Genomic DNA, 23,389 nt, shown 5'->3' on the forward strand with positions numbered 1-23,389 from the left:
TATAATCCTTTACTAAATTCCAAAAATTACAATATTGAAATAACTTCCAAAAATTATGATATTAAATTATAGAAAAATATCCATAGTAATATATTCATAAAGAATATGAAATAGTATAATCAAATTCAAAAAATTATTTCATCATCATTTGAAAAATTATCAAAAATATCAAAACTTCCATCATTTAAACCAATAGTAATTTGTTTTTATTGACTTGTTGAGTATTTCATCTCTTGGGAAGTCTTGTTTCTGAAGTTCCTCTGCATGGCAAACATTTTGTTGACAGTTATATATTGCAGAGCATAATCCATAAGTTAAATTTTGCACATCTCTTATTTTGAAAGTATTATTTTTATCCCTTCACTTGAGACTAGATCAGTTCTAGTGGATCATACTGACAACAGTACGGAGGAAACCCCTCTTTCTAAAAGAAATTTTAAGGCTACCAGTGAATGTGAAATTGTACCATACATATTTTTTTTTTAATGATATTTAATTGATCCATGTTTCATCCATATAAATTACTGGTCAAAGATATTTTTATTTTCCGATGGAATGAATTTTTCTTAAAAACTTAACTCTGGTGACAACATATTATATCACACCTGCCATCATTACACCTTTTATAATTAAATCCCAGTTTGTTTTTTTTTAAAATCAATCCAGTTGAATGATAGCTTCTGGTAAAACCAAATTTTTTGATTTTACCACATCCATTAGCTTGTGAGATATAATCTGTTATCATAAAATTCCTGAAGTGTACAATGAATGACTTCTGAAAATCCAATTCTGTACCCCATTTCTTGTGCAAGATATTTTTCCTTTGAGACTAGAAAGGTCTAGAATTGTCATGGCGCTCTTCTACTGTTTTGACATTTGCTTTAGCACAAATCCTTTTAGTCAAAAGATTTGTGCTAAAATTGAAAGGATTGAAAAGCAGTTGATATATGAACCAATTAAGAGACATAGAAAACTGTTCATATATAGATATCATGTGTGTACTATCTGAACTAGAAAAACCATACACATGGTATAGTTTTTTGCAAATTAGTCTCCTGGAGGTGATGGCATACAATTTTGAAGGAAGGAAAGCACAAGACAGTTCACTGAACCATTAATGTTAATTATGAGGGCATCACTGAACTTGGGAGATTCCTCTGAACTGGAGAAGTGCCAGTGTCCCCAATACATAAAGATAGTTCTAAGAGTGACGTGGGTACCTATATACCAGTCAGTCTGACTTCAGTGGCAGAGAAAATCAGAGAGGCAGTGATAAAAGGATGCAATACAAGGATATTTAAAAAGAAATAGAATTCTAAAGGACTCAACAACATGAGTTTTGTTAAGGGAAAATTACATTTAACTAACCTGGTTAGGTATTTTGACAGTTACTCGTGAAGTGGCTGTAAGAAATAATTTTGACATTGTTTATCTGGATTTTAGCAAAGAATCGGACTTGTTTATCTGGATTTTAGCAAAGAATCGGACTTGTTTATCTGGATTTTAGCAAAGAATTGGACTTAGTCCATCATAAGAGGTTACTACATAAGCTGAAACTTGTTGAGATCATAGGTAAGATTCTAAGGTTAATCACAGGGTAGCTGCATGGTAGGAGCCATTGAGCTGTGATTATCAGCTACTGTTCAGATTGGTCCTAGAGTTAAAAACAGGATCTCCCAAGGATTGGTCATGGAGCCACTGTAGCCACTTAAATTATACTGATAAAGGGATAGAGGGCTTGATGGCAAAATTTACACACAATGTTAAGACTGGAGAATTGGTTAATGATCAGCATCAAGAAGCACTCCTTAAGAACAACTTGGATAGGCTTCAAGGATGGTCGGAACAGCAGCTATGTTTTAATCCAGTAGAATGAAAGGTCTTATGCTTGGGGGATAGCAACCCCACAATAACTTATGCACTTGGTGGAGCTGAATTAAAAACAGTAAAGTAAGAAAGGGATTTGGGAGTTACACATTTGTTCACAGAGATATGGAAGCCACATCCCACTGAATAAGGCAACTGTAAGACTGCACTTGGAAAACTGTGTTCAGCTCACAGAAAGATTTCTTATAGCCAGCAAGTTGTTAATTACTGGAATAAGTAACCTCTGTTGGTAGTTGAGACTGATAACTTGAGAAATTAAATGGTCAGCTGGTAGCTATCTACACGAGGAGGGAAACATATAGATAATTTTCTTTTTTATATATTTTTATTTATTTTAGCAAAAGCCTGTGGGTGGCTCCCTTTCACTATATAGCTAATACTAAACTGTGCCACGCATACATTTAACTACTACTCATATGACATTCACAGGCAGAACCAGTTGTTGTTTAGTATATGATTCTAGCCAGCAGTTCTTTCTGCAAATATTATTTTGCAGTAGTTTACTGTACATGTAGCATGATTTATATCTATTGGTACACAAGTATGTACTGTCATAAAAATATTTTTTTATGACAGTACATATATAGATATCATTAGTAGCATTAGCAGAGGCATTTGATGCAAGAAAGCAAGCTTATGCAGCATCAGCCAAAAAAAAAAAAAAAAACCCCACTTCCACTTCACCCCTCTGTTCGTTCAAAATACCTGTCCAGCTGAGCCTTAAACTTATTTAGGCTATCAACCTCCACCACAAGGGATGGCAGTCTGTTCCACCAACCAACCACCCGCTGGCTAAAGGCAAATTTCCGCACGTCTATCCTACATCTGTCTTTCCTCAATTTGAATTTATGCCCTCTCAGGTGATTTTTCTGAGCTAGAGGAAGAAACCCATCAGCATTGAGCATGCTTAAACCATTCAAGGCTTTATACACCTCTATCAGATCACCTCGCTGGTGCCTAGTCTCCAGACACTGTAATTTGCAAAACTTAAGCCTTTCTTCGTAAGAGCACCCCTTTGTTCCATTCACTAATCTTGTTGCCCTTCTCTGTACTCGTTCCAGCAGCTCTACATCCTTCTTGAAATGAGGCCTCCAGACCTGTATACAGTACTCTAGGTGTGGCCTGACCATTGCCTTATACAATGGAATAATCACCTCCTTATCCCTGCTGGAAAAATTCCTATATATCATTGACAATACTCCATGAGCTACTATTGCAGCCCGTCTGCACTGCTCAGAGAACTTCATATCTGCCTGCACAATCACCCCCAAGTCTCTTTCATTCTCTACCACTGTCAGTGTAGTACCACAGAGTTGATACATTGCTCTGGGGTTGCTGTTTCCCATGTGTAGTACTTTACATTTGTCAATGTTAAACTTCATTTGCCACCTCTCAACCCATCTGCTCAACCTTTCCAGATCCTGTTGCAGCAGCATAGTGTCAGTAGTGTCCTTGACAACCCTGCCAACCTTTGTATCATCTGCAAACTTGGACATTAAGCTTGATATACCATCATCAATATCATTTATAAATACAGAAAACAATAATGGACCCAACACTGAGCCCTGAGGGACTCCACTAATAACATTAGTCCACGATGAGCAGTGTCCATTGATTACCACTCTCTGTCTTCTCCCCCTCAACCACCCCTTTATCCATAGCAGCAATTTGCCTCCAATGTCACACTGCTCCAATTTGTGTAGCAGTCTTCCATGTGCAACAGTATCAAAAGCTTTTCTAAGATCCAAGTATATAATATCAAAGTTATTCCCTGCATCCAGTTCTTTTGTGACTGCATCATAGTATCCAATCAAGTTGGTCAGGCAAGACTTCCCCTTAACAAAACCATGCTGTGTCTGAGCTATAACTGAAGTCTTGTCTAAATGATCCTGCAGTGCTTCTTTAACCAGTGCCTCCATTAATTTTCCTGGAACAGAAGTTAAGCTCACAGGTCTATAATTACTTGTGTCAGCCTTTGATCCTCCTTTGTGAATTGGGGTCACATTTGCACATTTCCAGTCTATGGGTACCTCCCCTGAGTCCAAGGAAGCTCTCATAATTATGGCTAAGGGTTTGCTTACTTCCTTTGCTGCCTCCTTTAATATAACTGGATAGATCCCATCCACCCCGGGTGCCTTTCTTGTGTTTATCTTCAACAGTTTCTCCTCCACTTTACTCCCAGTTATTTCAAGATTCTGTAGCTTACTGCTAGAGTTGAATACACCTCTGGCATTCCCCTTGCTGAATAACTCCTCATGTGTGAATGTCAATGCAAAATATTCATTTAGTTTGTTAGCTACCTGAGCTGGATCATCAACAGTTGACCCATCAATATCAAGTGGACCAATCTGATTCATCCCCTTCCTTCTAGAGTTTACATAAGTAAAGAACTCTTTGCTGTTTTTCTTTGCATCCCTTGCCAAGGATTTCTCGTAATCTGCCTTCGCCTGCCTAACCTCCTTTGTAACTTGGTTGCATATCAACTTGTATCTATCATAGGCTTCTGTGTCATGTGTTAATTTGTAAGTATCCCATGCATTTTTCTTCTCTGCCATATGCCTCATTAGTTCATCTGACATCCATTTTGGCCTAAACCTTGAACAATATTTCTTAGTTGGTATGTAAAGCCTAGTAGCTTCCAAGATAAGTTCTTTGAATGCTTCCCATTTTGAATTTGCTGTTGGTAACATCATCAGTTGGTCCCACTGTATAGAATTTAAATACTGTCTCAGTCCATCGTAGTCGCCTTTACGGAAGCAATAACCCTTCCCTTTACCCCTAATGGTAGTTACCTCTTTGAGTAAATCCCACTTCGGCACACTGTGATCACTGCCACCTAGTGGTTCATTTATCTGCAGATTCTTAATGCATGAAGAATCACTGCTGATAATCAAATCAAGAGTATTACTCCCTCTAGTTGCCTCCCGAACATGCTGATGTAGAAAACAATCATCCAATAAATCCACAAAAGCCCTGCTAGTGTGTGAGTAACCAGCCCCCAAATTCCAGTCAATATCTGGGAAATTAAAATCTCCCATTATAAGACTCTCTGATTTACTGGCCCACTCTATTTCCCTGTACAGTTCCTTATTATACTCATCAGAGTCATTAGGCCTATAGCACACTCCTACTCTCAATTTTGATCTCCCAATGCTTATGTCACACCAAACTGACTCAACACTGCACTGTCCAGCGATGTCGACTGGCTTCACTTCCTTGGATTTTCTGTGTTTCTTAACTGATAGCATAACTCCTCCTCCCTTCCTATCCTGTCTATCCTTTCTGTAGACGTTGTACTCCCCAAATTGCAGTTCTGCATCCCTTATATCTGTGTGACACCACGTCTCTGATATCCCAACAATATCTGCCTTTGATGTTTTGAGCAATACCTCAAATTCATCAAATTTATTTACTAAACTCCTAGCATTGGTGTACACGCAAGTATACCTGCACCTGTTTCTATTCTTAGCTACCCTAACACAACCCATGTGTTTACTTGTACCACAATGGCTCCCAGCAGTCTCTGAAATACCATGCATCTTGTTTTTCAGGCTTCTGCTCATTCTAATAGAAGCAGTGCAAGAATCTCTTTCACCTCTGCCAGTGGCTACTGTCAATCTATTGGTCTTTGTCTCCCCCCAAGCTAGCAGTTTTCCGACCCACCTAACACTGCCTCGATAGCATCAGCAAATATTCTTGCACCCTTTCTATTTAAGTGTATCCCATCCCTGTAGAAGCAATCTCTCCTGTTAACAAGTAAATATGTACCTAATCATATGTATATATCATATGTATATATGTACCTAAAGATAAAATTTCTTTAGGTAATAGGCAAAATATTATTTAAAATAACAATTTCTTAAAATAAAAACAAGCAGCCAATCACGTAACTGAGCTTAAGAAAACAAGATTACCACACAAATAATTTATGCCAGGCAGTTTAAATGTTCACTAAATATGTTAATTAAATGCTGCATAAGCAAATAACAATGTACAAAATTAGACTGCTGTACCACATAAACGAACTGCTGCAAAGTGCAACAAATAATGCTGAAGAGGTGCTAACTGCTTTCTATATATAAGTACAAAAAAAAAAAAAAAAAAAAATTCAACCTACTTAATGAAAAAATAAATAAATAAAAAGTAACTGAAAAATGTAGGCAATGACTGGTAAAAAAAGAAGCCTTTGGGAATTTCTATAAGGTCAATGTCTCTTTATGAAGTGGTTACTATAGTTTCCTTTTGTGATTTTTTTAAGTGATTTTCTGCATTCACCTATTATATTAGTGCAGTGGCAGTTTCACTGTGTGATTTCAGGCAGTAGTTGTGGCAATACTATTCAGATGATACCATGGTTTTTATTTTTATTTTTTTTTTATTAAAAAACTTTTTTTCTTCTTTTTTTTTTTTTGAGATTGCATGAGGATAGTAATTAGCACCAATTCAGTATTATTTGTTGTAGCTTTCAGCAATTTTTTTGCATAATACAAATTGTGTTTAACTCTTGTACATCATTAGTTTTAGTATTAGTAGTGGCAAAATAATGCAAGGAAGCACTCATTCAGAATGAACAAGTGGGCAGGTGATCACTTGCCCATCTAATAACAATCTGCCCAATACATCTTTAAATTTATTCAAACTAGCCACTTCCACAATGTCAGGTGCAAGTTGGATCTAACAATCAATTAACCTTTGGCTGAAATTAAATTTTCTCTTCTACTCTGCATCCATCCTTCTGAAATTTAAATTTATGTCCTCTTTGTCATCTGAGAAAGAGTAGGTGTGCCATCAGTATTTAGTTTATTCAACCCACTTAAAGCCTTAAACGCTGATTCAAATCTCTTCACAGGTACCAAGATTACAGACACTGCAATTTAAATACCTCAAGTCTTTGTTTTTTGATAAAAAAAAAGATTCGAGTTCTGATGTGTTCTTGACTAATCTTGTTATCCTATTCCACCCAATCCAATAGATCTATATCTTTTCTAAAATGAAGCTTCCAAACCTGTATTCAGTACTCAAGATGAAGCCTAACCATTGCCTCGTACAAAGTGAAAATCATTTCATTGTCCCTGCTGACAAAATTCCTGTATATCATTGACAGAATCACCTGAGCTGTCCTAACAGGTGATTCTGTCAATGATATATACAGGAATTTTGCCAGTACATGAAATATATCAGGATTAAAACCATGAAGGATACACTACCATGTGGTTTTGTTTTGTTTTGAAGATAATTTATCATTCCCAACAAAATACTAGGAATCTGACAATAGACGATATCAGGAGGCATGTAATCTACAATCAATAAAATGCTCAGTGAACTTCATGTTGGATTGTACAATTACTAAAGGGTATTTTTCCTCTTTTTCTAGTGTGGTACTACCCCAGTGGTATGTTATTCTGGTTGACTGCTACCCATTTGCAGTACCTTGCATTTATCAATGTTAAATGTCTCAACTGCAGCTTTTCAGCCCACCTGCCTAAATTTATCCATGTCTTGTTAGAGCAGCTTACCCTGATTATTGTCACTAACTAAACTGCTCACATCTGTATCATCAGCAAACTTAGACATGCCTTCATCAATATCATTAATAAATATTGAAAACAGTAAAGAGCTCAACATCCAACTCTGAGGGCCTCCATAATAACATTGTCTATGAAGGGCAGTGGTCATTAAATGTAGTTTAAATGTTATTATTTCTATTACAAAATTAAGGAGTGATGATCATTTTAAGACTGATAAAGTAATGATAAAGAATAAAATAACCTTCAAACTTATTGAAAATATTAAAACAATTAACAATTTCTACATAAAATACAAAAGACAATAATTACTAGTTTTCTTACATCATAAATCTACTTGTATCTCGACTACGACATATGCAATAAACACAAGCATCACTATCATCTTCATCGTCGTCAAGATTATCGTCATCACTGCTTTGTGATTTTTTATGTGGTGCTTTTTTGTTCCTCTTACGGACTGGAGTTGGAGGTTTACAGTAACTATGTATTTCTCTCTCAACAGTTCCAAAATCCATTTCTTGATCACCATCTTCAGCCATCTCTGCATCATTGCTAGTAGAAACAGCTACTTCCTCCTAGTTAAAAATAAAACATGTATTAATATAACCATTATCAATTTAAAATACCAAAAAATAGTGTATTATAATTTCTAATAAATATTTTCAATGTGCAGTTTGTTAACCCAATAACTCGATGCTTGAAATACACTGCCCTACCATTAATATCCAGACACCCTTCCCAAGCACCAAGCATCAGACAGCTAAAATATGCTCATAGGCATATTAATATGCTCATGTGAATGCAAAAGGCTGTGATCAACAGAGTTAACACACTTCCAGCACGAAATGATAATAGGATGCCATATAAGCAATGGCCTATCAGTGACATTTCAATCGCACTGAAGATTCATAGATCGGCGATTGATGATGCAACCTGCAAATGGAAGTGGACTGGAGGGTTACTGGGTCATGAAATGACATGACCCAGTAAACCTCCAAAGCTGATGGAATAGGACAGCAGATCCCAGCAAAGAATCACCTGCTCAGAATACAGGTCGATGTTGTCACAACACACACACACACACACACACACACACACACACACACACACACACACACACACACACACACACACACAGTAGTAGTAGTGGCATGTGATGCAACAAAGCAAGTGTATGAGCATCAGCCAAAAAAAAAAAAAAATTTACAAAACAATTCCCTCTAAATGTTTGTCCAGTTCCTCCTTAAATTTATTTAACCTATCAACCTCCACAACGACAGATGGAAGTTTGTTCCAACAATTAACCACCCGCTCGCTAAAGGCAAATTTCCACACATCTATTCTACATCTGTCTTTCCTCAATTTGAATTTATGCTCCCTTAGGTTTATAATCTGAATAAGTGGAAGAATCCCATCAGAATTCAGCATGCTCAACCCATTCAAGGCCTTATACACCTCAATCAGATCACCTCGCAGGTGCCTAATCTCCAGCTGCTGCAATTTGCAGAACTTAAGCCTCTCTTGGTAAGAGGATCCCTTCATTCCCCCTCACCAATCTTGTTGCCCTTCTCTGTACATGCTCAAGAAAATCTACATCCTTCCTAAAATGAGGCCTCCAGACCTGTACGCAGTACTCAAGGCATGGCCTGACCATTGCCTTATACAGAGGGACAATCACCTCCTTTTCCCTGCTAGCAAAATTCCTATATATCATTGACAAAACCCCCATGTCCTGCCCTGGCAGCCTGTCTGCATTGCTCAGAAAACTTTATATCTGACTGCACAATTACTCCCAGGTAATTGTGCACAGAAATGTCTCTCAGAGAAACGTACCACATAGTTGGTACGTTTCTCTGAGGTTACCCATATGCAGTACTTTGCATTTGTCAATGTTAAACTTCAGTTGCCACTTCTCAGCCCATCTGCCCAAATTATTTAGATCCTGTTGCAGTAGCACACTGTCATTAACAACCCTGCCAACCTTTGTATCATCTGCAAACTTTGACACTAAGCCAGATATACCTTCATCAATATCATTGATAAATATACAAAACAACAGAGGACCCAACACCGAACCCTGTGGGACTCCACTAATAACATTAGTCCACGAAGAGCAGCACCCATTGATTACACCCTCTGTCTTCTCCTACTCAACCATCCTTTTATCCATTGTAGCAACTGACCCTTAATACCATTCTGCTCCAATTTGTACAGTAGTCTTCCATGCGCAACAGTGTCAAAAGCTTTCCTGAAATCCAAGTATATGATATGAAAATTGTTTTTTTCATTCAGTTCCTTTGTAACCACATCATAATACTCAATCAAATATGTCAGACAAGACTTTCCCTTAACAAACTCATGCTGTGTCTGAATTATTGCTGTAGTCTTGTCTAGATGATCCTGCAATGCATCTTTAACCAGTGACTCCATTATTTTACCCAGAACAGAAGTTAAACTAACTGGTCTATAATTACTCGTGTCACCCTTCGATTCCCCTTGTGAATTGGGGATACATTTGCACATCTCCAGTCCGTGGGGACCTCCCCTGAATCCAAGGATGTTCTCATAATTATGGCTAAGGGTTTGCTTACTTCCTTTGCCGCTTCCTTTAATATAACTGGATAGATCCCATCCACCCCAGGTGCCTTTCTTGTGTTTAACTAAGATGATTAGGACACATATAAGCGTCATACAGTGAGCAGCTCACCGCATGATATGGTTAACCATGGTTGTGCAGCAGTACACAAGCAAATAATTACCCCACCTAATTCCAGATGACATCTGGATTAGTGCCTTATCCAGATCTGCTGTTCTTGTGCTGTCGATTAACGGAAAGCTGTGCTTTGTAGTAATGCATTATAGTACATGGTTTACTGGTCTGACAGTCATGCCTGGGTGTGGAAGGTGCCCAAAGAAAACTACCTGCCAGACTGTATCATCCCAAAAATGAAGTTTAGTGGAGGCAGAGTGATGATCTGGGGCTGTTTTTCATTGTTTGGCCTGGAACCATTGGCTGTTTTGGAAAAAAACCATGAATACTTAGGTCTATTTAGATGTCCTGGACAATAATGAATTACCACTGTGGCAGAATGTTAGGAAAGGCCCACAGTTGTATCAGAAGGACAACACTCCGTGTTATACTGTTCACATTATGATGAACTGGTTTGAGCACGTGAGCATCGAAAAGTTAGACTTGCCAACCCAGAGCTGACTTCAATCCTATAAAGAAACTCTGGAATGAATTGGATTGTTGTGTGCATGTGAGGAGAGACTGGCCAAAAAACAGCTGAACTGGTCACCGCTTTGAAAGCCAGATAGCAGAAGACATTTACAAAAAACTGGTCGAGAATATTCTGTGGAGACGAGAGGCTGTCATATGTTAATTTTCTTGTAAAGGTTATTTGTAGATATGAGGAGTCTAGATATTAATGGTAGGGCAATATAAACTAGGATTAAATCTATAAAGGATACACTGCATGTCATTTTGTTTTTAAGATGATTTCTAATTCCCAATAAAATACTAGGAATCCAACAAGATGATAGGATATTTTGTCATATATAAATATAAGCAATTTAGGGATCACTGCATTTTAATTAGTAACCTAAACTAATAACATTATGAAAAAAAAAAAAGTGAGTACCCAAAAGTCTGAGCTGCAGAAATAGAACTGTGAAAGCCCAAAGAAAAACAGTTTAAAAGTGGTTCAATACTATAAATATCTACAGACATGTTTAAATTTGTGTTCTTAAAGACTGTTATGATTCTTCCTACCACCTCTGTGTTCTGGTTTGCTTCTTGATCAGCATCTTTACTGAGTTTTTTTTTTATTCTTTTACCAATGCAGTTTCTTCCCCACAACATCTTTCTCTGATAGCACTAAATATCAAAAGGTACAATCTACAATCAACAACCCTCAATACTAGTCCATAATTCAAGATTAAAAGGAAACTATAGGCTAGGATCAGGCTGTGAAGACACACTTGAACTCTCAAACAACAACCCAACCTTGAACAATATGTATGATAAACCTATTATAACTAACAATGACATCCTACTGAAACTTGTTTTTTCCAGTTCTTGGTGATACTGCTACATCAACAAAATATGACGTGTTTGTCCAACTTCTCGAGTTTTCAAAGCATTATTTGCAACCGATACTTCAGTACATCCCACTCTTAATCCTAGAATAGTAATGCAAGTAAATCTGATATGTAATTCATAAAATGATACCTCCCATTTCTTCACAGAACGGTCAATGACAGTCTCAGTGCTGATAAGTGGCATAACTCCCAATGTGGAAAAAGTAACGAAAAAAATTATACAACTTCAATTCTGATTTAAAAAATCAGAAATGAAGATAAATACAATTTAAATCCACTTTTTTTTAACCTACTATAAACATGAAAACAACCAACCAACTTGCTAGCCTACATAAAATTTGTTGATAAATGTAAAATTCCTTTTATTATTTTTTTACTATTTCAAGCAATTTGCATAAAATTCCTTTATTTGACCAGCAAAAATATTAGGTGGCACCAGGTGCAGATCAGTGAGGGAGGGCACTGATTCTCCTAAGAGCCCAACCTTTTAAGTTTTTGTATGGATTTTTTTAACTTTTAAAGTTTTTATGAAAAGTTTTAAAGAAAAGTGATAAGCATACTTGTAATCTGTGACTTTTATGCTCTTCTAAATTTTGGACCATCCCTAGATGGCACACAATATATTTCCAAAGTAATATATAGCTTACAAGAAAAGACTGGGCACCATTGGTTTAAACTATTTACTTAACTTTCCATCACTCACATCCTGAATTTTAACAAAGACACTAGTGTGGCATCTGTGTGATACACATTTTTTTTTTTTTTTAAATAATAAAAAATTAATTTTTAGCTTTTTTCACTAAATTGAAAATGGTCAATTATGATTTTCTAAATTCAATTAAAAAATATCAAATGAAAATAAATGAGAGAAACCAATAATAATAATAATAATAAAGTTTTATCATATATTTTAGAGAATTTTATAAAGTTCACTAATCTCCCAGAATGAAACCCCGATGCTTGTGCAGTGCCTGCAAGATGCAATGTGAACATCTGTATTTTTGTCAATTGTTCACATTTAGCTTGTGAAACTAAAGCTCTATGGCAAGATAGACACCTTTTGCTGGCAGCTCATAGATACCCCCATACCTCATCAGTATGGGAGTTGCCTAAAAGAAAGGAAGAGAGTCAACATTACCATTTGACTTGAAATTTACCATTCCAACTTGAAATTTACAGAAAATCAGGTGAATTTTCGGGGCATTTTGCACCCCCTAAATTTTGCTGCCCTTTTCACCATATTTTTAGAAGATAGTGTGTTATAATTCAGTGCATTTTCACCATATTTTTAGAAAGTAGTGTGTGTTTTTCTTCACTTCATTCTTATTAATGGTAACAAAACATTTTCCTTGGTGGTCAAGAGCTCCTCCAAAGGCTCAACATTACTGTGGTAGCAATTTCATCATTCACTGTTGGCTTCCACGCATCTATTCTGCAACCGTCCTTCCTAAATTTAAATTTGTGTCCCCTCATGTGTGCAGCCTGAGCAAGAGCATTGAGCTTGCTCAATCCATTTAAAGCCTTAAACACCTCGATCAGATCACCATGCACGTGCCTAGTCTCCAACTGCTGCTTTGTTCCCCTCATCAATCTCATTGCCCTTCTCTGTACTCATTCCAGCAGCTCTACATCCTTCTTAAAAGGAAGCCTGCAGACCTGTATGCAGTATTTAACATGTGGCCTGACTGTTGCCTTATACAATGATATAATTACCTCCTTATCCCTGCTAGCAAAATTCCTGTATACCAATGACAAAACCCCATGCGCAGTCCTGGCAGCCTATCTGCATTGTTCAGAGAACTTCATATCTGACTGCACAATTACCCCGAAATCTTTTTCATTTTCCACTACCCTGAGTGTAGTACCAAACAGTTCGTATGTTACTCTGGGGTTACTGCTACCTGGGGTTACTTATTACTACTTATATTAAATATATGCAATGAAAGGAAATCAGAATGAAAAGAATGGCTGATATGATGCAAAAATTTGATGACAACCTTTGAAACATGATGCAACATCCACTTTGGAAAGCTTCAGTGCTGATTTTTCATATTGGTTGAATAATTTTTTGTTACAGAGAAATTCTTCTTCTTCTTCTTTATCTTCACGTTCTTCTTACGTTTATATGGTCAGAATTTCCATCCTTAATTCTTTTCCTCCATTCCTCCCTATCCTGGGCTTCCTCTCTCCTCCATCCTCTATCTTTTAAATCCTCTGCCACCTTGTCCTTCCATCTCGGCTTAGGTCTCCACCTCTTTCCCACATACTCTTCACTTCCTCGTTCCACATGTCCAAGCCACCTCAACCTAGATTTCTGCATTTTTTTTTACTCAGAGGCCCCACCTTAACCGTACCTCTGATGAAGTCATTTCTTATCCTGTCCTTCCTCGTCACACCACACATCCTCATCTCCGCCACTTCCATCTTCCTCTCCTGGGCCCTTGTAATCGGCCATGTCTCAGCACCGTACATCAATGCGGGTCTAACCACAGTTTTATATACTCCTCCCTTCATTCTACAATTTACTTTCTTATCACACAGCACGCCACTCATCTTTCTCCAGTTCAACCATCCACATTGCACTCTATGATGTATTTCTGCACTCAATCCTCCATTCCTCTCAACGTTCAATTCCAGATACTTAAATTTCGAATTAAATTGCTTTTCCTCCTGCAGTTTTATAGAACTCTCATCTTCTCCATTCAATACCATATATTCCGTCTTTGTTCTACTTATCCTCATGCCTCTCTCTTCCAACGCTTTCCTCCATTCCTCCAATTTCTTCTCTACCTTTCCTTGGGATGGTTCACACAGTAAAATATCATCTGCGAACAGCATACTCCATGGTGCTCTACTCTTCACTTCTCTCACCAACACATCCATTACCAGATCAAACAGATATGGGCTAAGAGTTGATCCCTGGTGCAGTCCAACTTCTACAGAGAACCCCTCAGTCATACCTACACTACTCTTAACCTGAGTCACCGCTCCCTCGTACATTTCCTTCACAAGCCTTGCATACTTTTCTGATGCACCCTTCTCCCTCATGCCTCTAATAAGTAATAATTTATTACTTATTTTACATAAAATAACTTTTTTTATGTTTTTTTTTTTTTTTTTTTTTTAATTTCACATCAGGAGGTAGGCCACTAACAAGAGTTGTGTGGGCTATGAGCAGTAGAGTGCCAGAGGTTGGCCATCCCTTTTATACTATATAAACATAAGGCTTTACTTGAATAATTCTTTGATTGGAACATGTTCCCAAGTGGTGTCCACTTCTATTCAAACATTTAAGTCTCTCTATCTTGACCATAATTTCTGATTTGTTTCTGAAATCTTGCTAGCATTTAAAGATCAAAATGCTTGAACACTTTTTTTTTTCCCTTTAAATAATTTTTTCCAGATTACTTGCAGGTGGCCATCACAGTTGTTCACGCAAGACCCTTATATCTCTGTCCTATTCTCCAGCCTGGAAATGGTGCAAAACACCTAATTTAATGGCAAAGAAACAGCTGCTCTAGTTTTATTAATCATGAACAGAAGCAGCCCCAGGTCTATCAGCGCCCTCTCCAACTTGAAATTTACAGCAAATCAGTGAATTTCCAGGGTATTTTGCACCCCCTAAATTTTGCTGCCCTGTTCAGGAGAACCACTCAATCATGCCTTAATCATGCCTCAATCATGCCCTGTTCGTGAACATACTATGATGTCACTTGATGAATTTTAGAACCATTTTACAGGAGTTATTAATAAAGTGAAATCATAAATAAAGTAAATGCAGAATAAGTTAAAAGATGCATCAGTTTGGCAGGAAACATAACACAATGATTTATTTCTATGCAGCTTGGGGTGCTTCTAGCATTAGCATAGGCATATGATGCAAGGAAGCAAGCTTATGCAGCATCAGCCAAAAAAAAAAAAAAAAACACTTCCATTTCACCCCTCCGTTTATTCGAAATACCTGTTCAGCTGAGCCTTAAATTTATTTAGGCTATCAACTTCCACAACAAGGGATAGAAGTCTGTTCCACCAACCAACTACCCGCTGGCTAAAGGCAAATTTCCGCACATCTATCCTACATCTGTCTTTCCTCAAACTGAATTTATGCCCTCTCAGATGATTATTCTGAGCAAAGGCAAGAATCCCATCGGCATTGAGCATGCTCAAACCATTCAAGGCTTTATACACCTCTATCAGATCACCTCGCCGTGCCTAGTCTCCAGACACTGTAATTTGCAAAACTTAAGCCTTTCTTTGTAAGAGCAACCCTTTGTTCCATTCACTAATCTTGTTTCCCTTCTCTATACTCGTTCCAGCAGCTCTACATCCTTCTTGAAATGAGGCCTCCAGACCTGTATACAGTACTCAAGGTGTGGCCTGACCATTGCCTTATACAAGGGAATAATCACCTCCTTATCCCTGCTAGAAAAATTCCTGTATATCATTGACAAGACACCATGAGCTACTCTTGCAGCCCGTCTGCATTCCTCAGAGAACTTCATATCTGCCTGCACAATTACCCCCAGGTCCTTTTCATTCTCTACCACTGTCAGTGTAGTACCACAGAGTTCATCCGTTGCTCTGGGGTTGCTGTTTCCCATATGTAGTACTTTACATTTGTCAATGTTAAACTTCATTTGCCACCTCTCAGCCCATCTGCTCAACCTTTCCAAGGTGTGGCCTGACCATTGCCTTATACAAGGGAATAATCACCTCCTTATCCCTGCTAGAAAAATTCCTGTATAGCGTCAGTAGTGTCCTTAACAACCCTGCCAACCTTTGTATCATCTGCAAACTTGGACATTAAACTTCATATATACCATCATCAATATCATTTATAAATACAGAAAATAATGGACCCAACACTGAACCCTGAAGGACTCCACTAATAACATTAGTCCACAATGAGCAGTGTCCATTGATTACCACTCTCTCTCTTCTCCCCCGTCAACCATCCCTTTATCCATAGCAGCAATTTGCCTCCAATGCCACACTGCTCCAATTTGTGCAGCAGTCTTCCATGAGCAACAGTATCAAAAGCCTTTCTAAGATCCAAATATATAATATTAAAGTTATTCCCTGCATCCAGTTCTTTTGTGACTGCATCATAATATCCAATCAAATTGATCAGGCAAGACTTTCCCTTAACAAAACCATGCTGTGTCCAAGCGATAACTGAAGTCTTGTCTAGATGATCCTGCAGTGCTTCTTTAATCAGTGCCTCCATTAATTTTCCTGGAACAGAAGTTAAACTCACAGGTCTATAATTACTTGTGTCAGCCTTTGATCCTCCTTTGTGAATTGGGGTCACATTTGCACATCTCCAGTCTATGGGTACCTACCCTGAGTCCAAGGAAGCTCTCGTAATTATGGCTAATGGTTTGCTTACTTCCTTTGCTGCCTCCTTTAATATCACTGGATAGATCCCATCCACCCCGGGTGCCTTTTTTATGTTTCTCCTCCACTTTCCTCTCAGTTATTACAAAATCATCTAGCTCACTTCCAGAGTTTACTTCACCTCTCTCATTCCCCTTCCTGAATAACTCCTCATGTGTGAATGTCGATGTAAAATATTCATTTAGTTTGTTAGCTACCTGAGCAGGATCGTCAACAGTTGAACCATCGATATCAAGTGGACCAATCTGATTCATACCCTTCCTTCTAGAGTTTACATAAGTAAAGAACTCTTTGCTGTTTTTCTTTGCATCCTTTGCCAAGGATTTCTCATAATCTGCCTTTGCCTGCCTAATCTCCTTTGTGACTTGGTTACAGACCAACTTATATCTATCATAGGCTTCCATGTCACCCATTAATTTGTATGTATCCCATGCATTTTTCTTCTCTACCATATGTCTCATTAGTTCATCTGACATCCATTTAGGCCAAAACCTTGAACAATATTTCTTAGTTGGTATGTAAAGCCTAGTAGCTTCCAAGATAAGTTCTTTGAATGCTTCCCATTTTGAATTTGCTGTTGGTAACATCATCAGTTGGTCCCACCGTATAGAAGTTAAATACTGTTTCAGACCATCGTGGTCGCCTTTACGAAAGCAAAAACCCTTCCCTTTACCCCTGATGGTAGTTACCTCTTTGAGTAAATCCCACTTCAGCACACTGTGATCACTGCCACCTAGTGGTTCCTTTATCTGCAGATTCTTAATGTATGAAGAATCACTACTGATAATCAGATCAAGAGTATTACTCCTTCTAGTTGCCTCCTGAACATGCTGAGGTAGAAAACAATCAATCCAATAAATCCACAAAAGCCTTGCTAGTGTGTGAGTGACCAACCCACAAATTCCAGTAAATATCTGAGAAATTAAAATCCCCCATTATAAGACTCTCTGATTTACTAGCCCACTATATTTCCCTGTACAGTTTCTTATTATACTCATCAGAGTCATTAGGCCTATAGCACACTCCTACTCTCAATTCTGATCTCCCAATTCTGTTTCTGGGGTTGCTGTTTCCCATATGTAGTACTTTACATTTGTCAATTTTAAACTTTATTTGCCCCCTCTCAGCCCATCTGCTCAACCTTTACAGATCCTGTTGCTGCCAACCTTTGTATCGTCTGCAAACTTGGACATTAAGCTTGAAATACCATCATCATTATCATTTACAAATATAGAAAACAATAATGGACCTATTCAGCAACACACTTCTATATATTACTGGAAATTATTTCTTAATGTATAATGAAGTGAGGGATGACAAACCAAATATCAGTGATAATTTTCAAGTGCAATTATAAGAAATGTTAAGTGAAATGTCAACATTTTAAGAAATGTCCTACTGTAACAAAAGTGATACATCTGACAGGTGCTTGATTTTCTTTTTTATTTCTGAAAAAAAGTTTTTGATTTTTTAATAATGGATTACATTAATTACGATATGAATTTTTTATTTTTTTAATGAAAAAATATGAAATTTTAAAAATGTTTTTATATGTATTTTCAATAAAATAAAACTTTTATTAATTCTGTTCAAAATTTTAAAAAAATTAAAAACAAAGTGTGAACATGAAATTATTACTCATTTCCATTTATGGTTCATAAATTTGTTAAGAGTGCAATATTTCAAACTTGCACGTGCATACATATTTCTGTATATACATTTGTGAGTCAAAACTTTATGACCACCTACCTAAAAAGCATGCTTGGCCACCTTTTTGCATGATAACAGCTTGCACCCAGTGCAGAATCAACTCCATAAGACCATGGAAGGTTTCCTCAGGTATCCTAGATCAGCTGGACAGAAGGATGTCCCAGAGTGAAGCACTGGGGTGAACTGGCGAATGCTGCATTCTACTGTATTCCACAAAAGTTTGATGGAATTGATATTGAAGGATTCTGGTGGACAGGGAAGCAAAAGAAATGTATGGACATGATCCTCGAACCATTCCAGCACAATGCAGGCCTCGTGATATGGGGGCATTGCCTTGTTGAAAGAATTCAGTGCCATCTGGATACATGGTCAGCATGTAGGGCAAAACTTGGTCTGAATTAATGCCAAAGTACGATCTGGTGATGAGGATATATTCAATGGGAATGGGGGAACCCAGTGATGAAAACAGCCCCAAACTATGGTACCACCCACTGTTTTCATCCAACTGCATAGTCTGGTTGCAGCTGTTCACCTGCTTTCCATCAAATACGCACCCATCCATTGGCAACACAAAGCTGTAACCTTTATTCACCAGACCAGGCAACTCTTTTCCAGTCATCCAATGTCCAGAAATGGTGCTCACATGCCCAATGCAAGTGGAAGTGTCAAAGACAGTTTATCAACAAGGGCACATGAACAGTTTGCCTGCTCCGTAGACCTATCTACAACAGCACCCACTGGATGGTGTTTTCAGAAACATTTCTCTGTGCACCCTGATTGCAGTCTGCTGTTAATTGAGTGATCACGAGCCACCTGCCACTCATCTCAACTGTCACTAGTGGCAGTCTCCTCATCCTGGCACATTGAGTGGTTGTGTGCCCTTCTTCAGACTATTCCCACAACACTTTCACTATGGCAGCCCTTGAACAGCCAACAACGCCTGCAGTTGCTGAGATGCTAGCTCAGCCTACCTAATGCCGCAAATCATGCCCTGTTCAAACTCCATCAGGTCCTTCCATTTCTAGTTGGTCTCAGGCAAGGGTAGCATGGTTTCCCTCCCAGAACCTCAGGTTTTTTGTCCAGCAAACAGACCACAGAACACACACAATTTACAGACATATTATATATGGTGCAATATGTCCTAAATTGCTGATGCACCTAAAACCCTGCAACAATCAACCAATCCCTTTCCCCACTGCATGGGCTCCATACTGACAGGCACTACCCATGCCATCACTATATATACTCTGCCCAGTCAGTGGCTTCACTCCTAGGTGCTGTGGGATGCATCCACTCATGAGACAAGGTGGCCATAATATTTTGGCTCATGAGTGTATATACTGTGTTGCTTGTTTGTTTGTTTGTTTCGGGATTTATTGGGCGCATCGGCAACTATGGCCATAGTGCGCCATACTGTGTTGCGGGTGTGCACATGTACATATATTATGTATGTCTACATTTGTATCGTCTGCAAACTTTGACATTAAGATTGATATGGTATATCAAGCTTAATGTCGAAGTTTGCAGACGATACAAAGGTAGGCAGGGTTGTCAAGGACACTACTCACACTATGCTGCTGCAACAGGATCTGGAAAGGTTGAGCAGATGGGCTGAGAGGTGGCAAATGAAGTTTAAGATTGACAAATGTAAAGTACTACACATGGGAAACAGCAACCCCAGAGCAACGTATCAACTCTGTGGTACTACACTGACAGTGGTAGAGAATGAAAGGGACCTGGGGGTGGTTGTGCAGGCAGATATGACGTTCTCTGAGCAGTGCAGATGGGCTGCAAGAGTAGCTCATGGTGTATTGTCAATGATATATAGGAATTTTTCTAGCAGGGATAAGGAGGTGATTATTCCCTTGTATAAGGCAATGGTCAGGCCACACCTAGAGTACTGTATACAGGTCTGGAGGCCTCATTTCAAGAAGGATGTAGAGCTGCTGGAACGAGTACAGAGAAGGGCAACAAGATTAGTGAATGGAACAAAGGGGTGCTCTTACGAAGAAAGGCTTAAGTTTTGCAAATTACAGTGTCTAGAGACTAGGCACCAGCGAGGTGATCTGATAGAGGTGTATAAAGCATTAAATGGTTTGAGCATGCTCAATGCTGATGGGATTCTTCCTCTCGCTCAGAATAATCACCTGAGAGGGCATAAATTCAAATTGAGGAAAGACAGATGTAGGATAGACGTGCGGAAATTTGCCTTTAGCCAGCAAGTGGTTGGTTGGTGGAACAGACTTCCATCCCTTGTCGCGGAAGTTGATAGCCTAAATAAGTTTAAGGCTCAGCTGGACAGGTATTTTGAACGAACGGAGGGGTGAAGTGGAAGTGGTGTTTTTTTTTTTTTTTTTGGCTGATGCTGCATAAGCTTGCTTTCTTGCATCAAATGCCTCTACTAATGCTAATGTTAATATATCTATTACACATGCATGTATGTATGTGTGTGTGTGTGTGTGTGTGTACATACACACATAAGATACTATAAGTCAATCTCATTTTTGAGTTTATATCAAATTTCATATATCATTAAGCATGCAAAATTCAAAATTACATAAGCACACATTTCTACATATTATACTTTATTTCACCAAAAAAAAATATATATATATATTAAAAATGCAGTGGTTGTAGTGTGAGATGTTACATAAATTTCCCTCTACAGCTAGCTGTTTCACATGGCTAAATGCATAATGAAAAGCAAACATCACATACATCCACCATTGTGTTAAAGACTAAAACCCACTGATGAAGGACCAAAAACCCACTGAAAAAACTCAAACCCTCTTCAAAGGGCCTTAAATATTTAAAGTAGTACAATGACAGGCAACTTGTTGTAAGGTATTTATAATTAGGCCTGACGTAGCTGAGTGGTCATGAGCGTGAGTGCAGTAGTACATGCTCTGTGAATGGACCAAAGTTCTTGTTTATACTCTGGCACAATCATCAGGTCAGTGGAGTTTACAATAAATCATCGATACAAATGTTAATCATATTTAGCAGTCACGGGCTTAAACCCCGGTCCACTCAATGAGCATGTGCTACTGCACTCACGCTCATGACCACTCAGCTACGTCAAGTTCAAGCTCATGATTGCTAAATATGATTAACATTTGTATTGATTGATTTATTGTAAACTCCAGTGAACTGGTGGCTGTGCTGGAATATAAACAAGAAAAAAAAAATTATATGCAATGAAAACAAAGCCATTTCACCAACTTTGATGATTTACTACATACAGAACTAATGCATTGCACTAACTTGCACATCCATTGTTATTAATTTTTTTTCCTCCAAATAAAATCAGTTTAATTTTCCAGAAGTACACTAATGTTGTTTTTAAACTAAATCAGGGCAAGGAGCAAGAAATAACTTTTCCATTGAGAAGGCAGTTCATTGGACAAAACTGAAATTTAGAAATTGTAAAATCTAAACAGTAATACTTATTTCAATTTTAACACCAAATTAAAAAATTTTCAGCCTAAATATGACAAATGGAGCAGATGACAAATAGCCTAAACATAGGAGACAGACCCCAGTGTCTTTTAATTGAAACACCCTATATACAGTAAACTCGTGTTATAGCATTTTTAGAGGTCTAGCCTTAAACTTCACTATAAAGAAAGCATCAAAAGCTGGATCCCAATTTTTTGCCATATGTTTCATATTTCTTCAATATTTTGGTATATAAAGAAATAAAGAAAAAGAATGAAAAAAATTATAATAAAAAGATTACATTAATTTAAACATATTGTGCATATTACAAACACAATAAAGTTGTATTAATATAATAATAATGCTGTCATTATTATTATTTACCATTAATGAAATTTATTGATGCCATCAAATTGAAACAGTAAGGAAAGATAGATGAATAATGTTGAATTTAAAAACAAGCACAGCAGAGTATGTAAATGTGAAGACACTGAGTTGTAAAAAAAGAAACCTTTCTACTTGCAGAACTTTTGAGTTAAATACGAAATAAATTTCATATGCACAGGCAATAATTTTATGAAGTAAACTGCACCATAAATGATTCCTAGAATTTAGTTTTTATCATTTCTTTACCAAAACCAAATATCAAGAGGAAGGTGAGTTATGTGTGGATTTATTCCTTTCTAGAAGCTAAAAAATAAATGATCTTGTGGAAAAATATTTTAAATGAGAATTACTATAAATGTTAAAAAATGCATGGCATTTCATAGGGATTGCACACAGAGGCAGACTGGGTCAAGAATTCTTACCGGGGAAAACGTGTAGCAGCATCATACTAGTGTTTATGGCCAAAATCACACTGGCCTCTTGCCTCTGCACCACCAGGGTTTCCCCTGGTATGGCCAGGGAAATCCCAGTAGCCAGTCCCCCTCTGATTGCATAAGTGGGAATGTTATAAATAACCCCAGGGGCTCTCATCTGATGAGTATGGGCTTGGCACACCCAGGGTCCTGAGCTGGATATCATCATCATTCTCTTTCTTGGTGATTCCCTTCCCTTCTACTTCTGACTTTCATTCTCTTTCTCTCTCAGGGTAATTCAGAAATTTTTTTTTTTGGCTGGTGCAGCATAAGCCTCAAGCTTCCTTGCACCATATGGCTTATTAATAATAATAAAAGGAGTTTATTGTGTGTGTGTGTGTGTGTGTATAAAAGCACTACATAATTTATATATAAATATGTATATTTATATGTGTGTGTGTGTTAAATTAAATTACAAATGCAAATTAAATTTAAGTTATATGTATATATAATTTTTGGTGAGGGGAA

General features: G+C 37.7%; 1 protein-coding gene across 2 annotated transcripts in view; it reads right to left on the minus strand.

The window, feature by feature from the left end:
- LOC150090180 (CXXC-type zinc finger protein 1-like) overlaps positions 1 to 23,389 on the minus strand; it is a 157,309-nt gene that overhangs the window by 131,874 nt on the left and 2,046 nt on the right. For both annotated transcript variants that reach the window (XM_090369001.1, XM_090369002.1), the window contains one exon: positions 7,737 to 7,990. In XM_090369001.1, the coding sequence (XP_090225127.1) occupies positions 7,737 to 7,990 (254 nt within the window). The remainder of the gene's footprint in view (positions 1 to 7,736; positions 7,991 to 23,389) is intronic.

Source organism: Mastigoproctus giganteus, chromosome 2, assembly GCF_048544385.1.
Source record: "Mastigoproctus giganteus isolate SK-2022 chromosome 2, ASM4854438v1, whole genome shotgun sequence".
NCBI classification, from domain to species: Eukaryota; Metazoa; Arthropoda; class Arachnida; order Uropygi; family Thelyphonidae; genus Mastigoproctus; species Mastigoproctus giganteus.